The sequence below is a fragment of the Triticum urartu genome, chromosome 6A, assembly GCF_056163025.1.
Source record: "Triticum urartu cultivar PI428250 chromosome 6A, HENAU_Tu73, whole genome shotgun sequence".
Classification (NCBI taxonomy): domain Eukaryota; kingdom Viridiplantae; phylum Streptophyta; class Magnoliopsida; order Poales; family Poaceae; genus Triticum; species Triticum urartu.
In genome coordinates this window covers 399,508,355-399,516,380 of record NC_141878.1, presented here as the reverse complement: position 1 = coordinate 399,516,380, position 8,026 = coordinate 399,508,355, and the positions used below count along the sequence as shown (strand labels likewise).

Below are 8,026 nucleotides of genomic sequence, written 5' to 3'. Positions count from 1 at the left end.
CATGCATAATAAAGTTTAGAAAAGACTCCATTACTTATCATAAATTTTCAAATCATAAACCCACAATTCATTGGATCCCAACAAACACGCCGCAAAATAAGATTACATTGGATAGAACTCCAAGAACATAGAGAAGAACATGGTATTGAATATCAAAGAGAGATAAGAAGCCATCTAGCTACTAGCTATGGACCCGTGGGTTTGTGGTGAAATACTCACGCATCATCGGGAGGCGGCAAGGATGATGTAGAAGCCCTCCGTGATCGATTCCCCCTCCAACAGAATACCGGAAAAGGCCTCCAAATGAGATCACAGAAGAACAGAAGCTTGTGGCAATGGAAAAAGTATTTTGGGTGGCTCTCTGGTATATTGGAAATATTTGGGAATTTATAGAGGCGGGATTAGGTCAAGAGGTGCCACCGAGGGGCGGGGGCACAAGCTCAGGGGGCGCCATGTGAGCTTGTCGCTCCCTCGTGGCTCTTCTGGTCTGCCCCCGAACCTTGGTGGTTCCCTTCTGGTCCTGAAAAAATAATCCAAAGATTTTCTCTATTTGGACTTCGTTTGATATTGATTTTCTGAAAAGCTAAAAACAAGCAAAAAGTAGCAATTGGCACTGGGCACTAGGTTAATAGGTTAGTCCCAAAAGATGATATAAAAATAGCGTATAAATGCATATAAAACATCCAAGATAGAGACTATAATAGTATGGAGCAATCACAAATTATAGATACATTGGAGAAGTATCCATGTCTTGCATGTGGATACCCGTGGTGACAATGAGGTAGTCTATTGAGTCACTTGATGTATGTCTTGGTAATCAACTTGCGGATTCCCAAAGTGACATTGTGGTAATCTAGGAACATACCACATAGGTTGATACACGTTTTCATCCCACTTTCTTCGATAGAAACTTTGCGATAATCTTTGAAGTTCTTTGTGTTGGATTGAATATTATGAATCTGAAATTATTTGATACATATCGAATAATTAACTCACAGATACTTGTGGTGACATTGGAGTATCTAGGTGACATTGGAGTTGATTGATGCATATCATATGGTGTTATTGTAGTACGATCTCTAGCAATGTTTGTGACACTTATAGGGATGACTCAATAGATTGGTCGGAAAGATAACTTTGAGGTGGTTTGCTATGTACAACAATTTTATCTTATGTTCTCCGCTATTGATAAGAACTTTGGAGTGATTCTTTGTCGCACGTTGAGGAATGGTTATATGATTCAATTATGTTAGCACTGTTGAGAGATTGCACTAGTGAAAGTATGGACCCTAGGCCTTATTTCTAAGCATTGATATACTGTTTTGCTCATTGTTTACTACTTGTTATATTGTTGTTTTTTATCTGAGATTACAGAAACCTATTTCTACTATCCATACTACACTTGTATCACCATCTCTTCGCCGAACTAGTGCACCTATGCAATTTGTCATTGTATTGGGTGTGTTGGAGACACAAGATATTTTTGTATTTGATTGCAGGGTTATTTGAGAGAGACCTTCTTCATCCTACACCTCTCACGAATTGATAAATCTTAGGTCATCCACTTGAGGAAAAATTGTTGTTGTCCTACAAAACTCTGCGCTTGGAGGCCCAACAGAGTCTACAAGAAGAAAAGTTGCATAGTAGACATCACGTGTCGGGGCGCCAGAGATAGCCGCTCCTCCTTGACACGCATTGGCGGCTGCGAGAGGCGCTCTTCCTTTACGCGGCGTCCAATTTGGACACCTCGGTTGCACGACGGAGAGCGCAGAGGAGATGACGGCTCTGGCTTCACAGGGAGGAGCGTCCCGGTGGCGGAGCCCGGCCATTGAGGTGGAGCACAGAGCGACGGAGCATCAACTCCATTTGCTCCTCGTACTCCGCGTCAGTGGCGGCATACACCTGGCCCGCCACCGCTGGCGTGGACTGTTGGTGGTGTTGCGACGTCTGGTCCTCCTCGTCGCTGGAGGAGATGACGATCTCCGCCTTCGTCGAGGAGTCGCCCACCGATGAGGACGACGACCCCGGAGTTCGTTGGTGGCGTCACCACGAATCGCCAGAGCCCGCCCCAGAACCGCCGTCTGCGGCACCGAAGCCCGGGACTTGCCCATCGTCGGAGTTGTAGAGGGACATGGGCGAAAAGAGGGGATGAGAAGGAGGATAGATTGTGATGCGGACAACGTCGAAGCGCGGCTTATATAGCCGCGATCGGGCCATGCGAATGGCGGTCAGCCGCTTCAATGTTGCATAGCGACCGGAGTCTATTGCTCGGGAAGTTGCGTCGCATTGAGGCGGCGGCTCCCGAGAGGTCGCATCGGTCAGCGTTGTCCTCCCTCCCTCCGGCCATATCACGACATCAATGACGGGCGTTGCGTGCTTTGGGCCGGCATGAATACTGCGTGGTAAGCGGTACGTGCATCGGAAGGAAAGCGCACAGGGGCAGGGTAGGGGTTTGGGTGGGCCAGGGCGGTAGAAGCGGGCGTGACAGCGTCTGGGCTCTCGTAAAGCCCCTCATGTTTGTCTCTGGTTTGCGAGCCCTCCCTTCTCCACGTTTGTCTCTGGTATGTGCGAGAAAACGCGTTTGAACCGATACAAGCCCTCATTAGATGGCTTTCATGGTCCGGATGCGGATCAGCATTGGAGATGCCCTTATGTCTTTAATTTCTGTTAAGAATCTATCTCTGCAGAGGCAGCCGGTTATGTTGTTCACCTCCGCGTGCTGAATTGGTGTATGTAAAGACCGAATTTGGTTTCGTCGTGTAATGCGATGGAGCCGGGGCGGGTGCCCTTTTTCCTTCTTTAAATAAAATATAAGTAACTCTGTATATTCTTCATACGTTTGCATGCATTGACTGTTCATTAAGTAGATACATTTGTCGGAAATTTGATAACGATGCACAAAATTTGTCCTGCCCAAAGTGGAAAGAGGGAAGGGAAAATGTGCAGGAACTACGTGTGTAATCAAAGAATCATTGCTGCATCCTACTATCGCTCCGGTGCTGCTTCTTTCTTTCTGCGTTGCGCGTGCGTCTTGTTGGTTTGATCAGAAGTCAAAGATCATCTTCCGGAACTTCTCCATATGCTCGGCCTGCAGCGAGATGGCCACCGACAGGCTGCCGTCGCGGCTGGCGCTGGGGAGCACGAACGCGAGCCCCTCGTACGCGATGCCGCCGGGGCCCATGAACACGGGCCGGCCCCAGCCGAAGTCGGCGTCGTGGATGGGCAGGCGCACCCAGCTGGTGAGCCCAAGGTTGGGGCACCGGAACGTGTGCGCGCCACGGACCAGCGCCGACAGGTCCGGCTGCATCTCCAGGTAGTCCAGCGCCGAGCGGCAGTACTCGTTGTCCATCACCTCCAGCGCCGCCTGGATCGTGGTCGCGCCGTCCGCCAGCGAGCCGGTCACCTTGCCCGCCACCGCGAGCGGCGTGGCCGTGAAGATGACGTTGCCGAAGTAGCCCTCCGGGAGCGGCGGCTGCAGCCGCTGCCGCCCGTCCGTGGCGCAGTACAACTTCGTGGGCTGCTCTGGGGACAGGCCACGGGCCAGGGACGCGCACCGCCAGACGTGTGCACCGAGCACCGCGTAGGTGCTGAACCGCGGCGCGCCCTCGCCTGTGGGAAGCTGGGCGCGGAGGCGGCCGAGGTCGGCGCGGGACAGCTTGAAGATGTCCACGGCCGTGGGCGGCGCTTCCGGCTTGGCGGTGAGGGCCTGCGGCTCCTCCGAGTCCAGCATGGCGGGCGCTGGCTGGTACTCGATGTGCGGGTGGGAAGGGGTCGGCGGGTCACGTGCGCGGAGGAGGGTGCGGTCAATGAACGGCATGACGGCAATCGGCACGCCACGGCAGAGGTCGGCCCATGAGTTGATGAAGTGCAGGCCGGAGAAGCCGTCCGCGACATGGTGCTGCATGCCTATGCCGAGGGCGACGCCTCCGCACTTGAAGTGGGTCACCTGCAGCAAAATCGCGCCAGTCAGGGACAGCAACATGCAAATAAAAACGAGCCGGTTTAGTTGACAGCTATCGTACTAACACAACTGGAGCATGCGGCACCGATTAATGATTTTCTATCACACTCGCCGCCTCACTAGTAATATTCAATTTTGTTTACTTAGACTAGCGATAATGGGAGTAACTTCAGTAGTAACATGGAGTCCAACTCAGCAAATTTGCTTATGTGGCAATGAGTTAATAAAAAGAGAGGTAGTTGTAGTAATTTAGCTAGTTACTGTAACATCACATGTTTCAATGTAGTATGAGTCTATAACCTAATAAATGAATCTTTGCATGTTATCACACTTAAGTTACTACCCACTATGAAGGTAGTAATATAGTCTAGAAATATGTGTATGTTATTAGTGTATGTTACTATCCATTATGGCTAGTCTTATGAAGAACAATACCCAGTCGACCAAGTACAATTATCGTTCGGCATCTTGCACTCCATCGAGGCTTGCATATGGGAAATGACCCCTCAAATAACACCAAAGCCTCTTAAGGCCGTGATCACTGATCACGACTCGTGACGAGCTCTGAATGTCCCAGAGCACTTTGTGATCGCAAAAACTAAAGTCAGCCGCATAATGCAAAATCAGCTAACAACACAGAAGGCTCGACCAAAAACGATAGCTACTACTCTACAGAATTCAGACCGTGACAGAAAGATCAATCATAGGTTGCTTCCTAGCACAAGAAAAGTCACCAGTATTCCAGTTAGGCAATCACTTTCTCGCAACCGACATGAAATGTGCGTCCGAAGCAAAGTACACTTGCAGCAAGCAACCAGATGGTTGTATACCATCTTGGTGCAGTTGCGAGATTGCACAAGATTATGATCTGTCAACCTTGTCAGCATATTAACTACAAAAAACAAACGGTAACATTAACTAGCTGACGCTAGGAGGGAGGTCCCAGCGAACCACGTCACAACCGTTTGATCGCAATCAAACGATGGCAACTTTCACGAAAAAATCCCTTCACGAAATGAAAACTGCCAACCCCTACAACTAAAGTTGCCACCCGTCTACAACTAAAACTGCCATCAAAATCATTCGCGGATGCTAACCCCTCCTGGGAAACGTTCGCCAGGTATTGGGCTCCAAAACAAAATCCTTATCACGTATTGGTTCGTCTGTGTTTGAAAGATCTCGACGAATCATCGGATTCGACCTGGTCACTCACCCAACGCTCTCAGCACAATTATTTTTTACTTATTTATTTTTTGTGGAAGGATGTTTCTTTAAGGGAAGATGCTGTCAAAGTTAATTCTCCTGAATTTTTTAGAGCTGTTGGATTTGCCCTTTTTCTCGCGAAAAAGCCAAAGGCCATATATTAAGTAGGACAAAGCATTACAAAAACACTCTTACAGAAATTAAAAAATAGATCCAAACCCTTGAGGGTGTCCAATCTTCTTCCTCCTGCATTAACGGGGTGCACCCCATGAGCAAAGCTCGTTGCCGCCTTGGTAGTACTTGACCATAACTACAAACACCAATACTAAGGTATGCTCGTGTGCATACCCCTTCACCTCCTAACGTGAGTGTACAAGTGATTACGGCTTCTCGGCATCCCACCGGCAGTGTCGCTGGTCCGCCTCATCTCTAGTGGCCTTAGGGCCATAAAGGCGCAGCGGACCCTAGCCCTTTCTACTGGGAGGGTTTCTGCTCTGTTTTTTGGGTTTTTTTAGGTCAATTATGGTGTGTGTCCCGTTTAGGAAGTCGTGGCTGCAACGGCTCCCTGAAGATAAAATAAGGTCCTCTCCACCTAGCCCTCCCGGTGGTGCGTCTAGCGTCGTCGGAGGGCTGTGTGAAGGTTTGTTTCTGGCGGATCTCGTGGAATTTGGTCGGTTTTGGTCTCCTATGGATCTTCATAGATCCAGTCCTCGTTTATGTTCGTTCATGTGTCTACAGCTTTGATCTTTCCAACCTATGCTTTCGTTTATCCGTGGTGATTCTTGTTCTAGTGTGTTGCTCGTGTGGGGCATTGCCGACAGCTTTCCGATTGTATACTAAAAACTAGTTCTATCCGGCTCCGGTGAGGGAGGGGCGATGTCAGTGACACGCCTTCCGCTCGCTCTAGTGCTTGTAGTCATTGCTAAATGGTATATGGACCTGGATATAATTTTTATTATTTTTGGTATTCCTTATACCACCATGACAGAAGATGAATAGATCAAAATGTTTTTTGAAAAAGAAAAAAAAACTAAAAACACCAACACTGGAATTGAACTGCTTGATAATTCATGCACTGAAGGGGCCACACCGGCAAGTTATTTTGTAGGCATTTGCATAACAGGTATCCTCAATCATTTGCTTACATGCATTTTATTAGCTAATAAAGACCTACAAAAAGATAATTCCATCTACTAACTAATAATATGTCGCGGAATTGCAATGATATTAGACGCCAAATTGGAATGGTAAATCAAAACTTGTAATGTACGCAAGTTGCCATAAAATTCCACTAGTGCAATTTCGATCTTCACATAAACAAGACCCATGTCGACAATTTCAAATAAATTGAACACGTAATTACGCAAACTGATCGATGATACTACTACACATTCTTGTGAAGAACAAGATGCTACCACTTTTGGAGTGGTATAAGGACAGAAAAATAAAGCCTCACGCGAGGTGCGAAATTCAGGGCGGCCTACCAATGAGGATTTTTTTAGAGAGAGGGCGCTAAAAAGGCCCAGTACGCGGGGCAAGGTCGGCCGACAGTTTTTTTTATTGAGGGACCAACAGATAATTGCGAGGTGTGCCAACAAGTCAGTGATCGAACCACACGCCACACCTCGTCCCATTTCCTTGCAGGTCCACCTGGCACGGTCCATTGCATGCGGACATGCGGCGCCGACGGCTGAAAGCGACGCGCGACCGTCCGTTTCTACCGTACCCAGCGGTGGTGACATCCAGCGCCCCTCACGGGCACGCCTCACGCGACCGCACGCGTTGTGCTCTGCTTCGTCGGCACGTCCTACTCTGTTCCTCGCGTGTGAGAAAAATCACGGAGTGGCATTCATGGTTTACCTGGACCACGAGGAGCGGGTAGGAGGAGATGCCCCCGGTGAAGTCGACGGCGGGGATGAGGCGCTTGAGGTCCATGGTGGGCGCGAAGTCGCCGAAGTCGTCGACGGTGCCGTCGGGCGCGTCGGCCTCCACGAAGAGCACCCCTTCCGCGTTGCAGTCGATCTCCACGCGCCCGTCCTCGTCGCGGGCCAGCCGCCCCGCCATCGGGTAGAAGGGCACCAGCGCCTCCGCCAGCGCCCGGCGCATCCGCTCCGCGTCGAAGTAGCGGCCCGCCTCCTCCCCCTCCCCCGCGCCGCGCCGGAAGAAGTAGACGCTCGGCGTGTGGAACCGCGGCACGACCAGGTCCGGGTTGGCGTTCCACAGCCGGAGCCGCGGCGTCTCCTCCGCCGGCACCACGACCGTCGATCCCCGCACCGTGATCTTCATATCCGCGGATGCAGATCTGGCGGGCAGACTAGGCGGAAGAAAAGCGAGCGGAAGGTCGTCGCTACGTACGTGGAACGCGCGTGGGAGCAGCGGCGATAATTAAAATTAAAGTAGGGCGTTTGGTAGCTCTTGGTGGAGAGCTGGTGAGCGAGCGGGGGTTGGCGCGGGTTTTATAGCCGGCGAGGCGGGATGGCGCGACTTGCCCTCGTTTGCCTCCAGTTTTTTTTTTTTTTTTTGCTCGATTGCTTCGTGGGAGGAGCTGGTGACGGGTGGGGAGTTGGTGGGATGGATGACCAGGCTCGGAAGCGGGACCCCTTTAATTCCTCGGTGGACGCGGTCCAACCTACCGGACCGTGGACGCGTTGCCGGTGATCTACATCAGCCTGATCTGTCCACCTCTATCCGCTGCATCAGCACTGACAGCAGCTTCCGATTTTGGGAATTCATCAGCTGCCCCTAATTCCTACTTGGGCGAAAAATGAAAATGCAGCGGCCAATGATCTTGGACGAGCATCACTCCCTTGTTTTGGTCGAGTATCGTGATTATTAGAAAAGACGAGATAGATTAGAATTTGT

The 8,026-nt window shown here is 50.3% G+C and overlaps 1 protein-coding gene across 1 annotated transcript; it reads right to left on the bottom strand.

The window, feature by feature from the left end:
* Positions 1–2,804: 2,804 nt before the first annotated feature.
* On the bottom strand, positions 2,805–7,608 carry LOC125513635 (hydroxycinnamoyl-CoA:5-hydroxyanthranilate N-hydroxycinnamoyltransferase HHT1). Its single transcript, XM_048678796.2, has 2 exons — positions 7,025–7,608; positions 2,805–3,946 (listed from the first exon to the last, which is right to left on the bottom strand). Exons 1-2 carry the CDS (start codon positions 7,448–7,450, stop codon positions 3,044–3,046), a joined length of 1,329 nt encoding a protein of 442 aa, XP_048534753.1. The 5' UTR covers positions 7,451–7,608; the 3' UTR covers positions 2,805–3,043.
* Between the last annotated feature and the right edge of the window lie 418 nt (positions 7,609–8,026).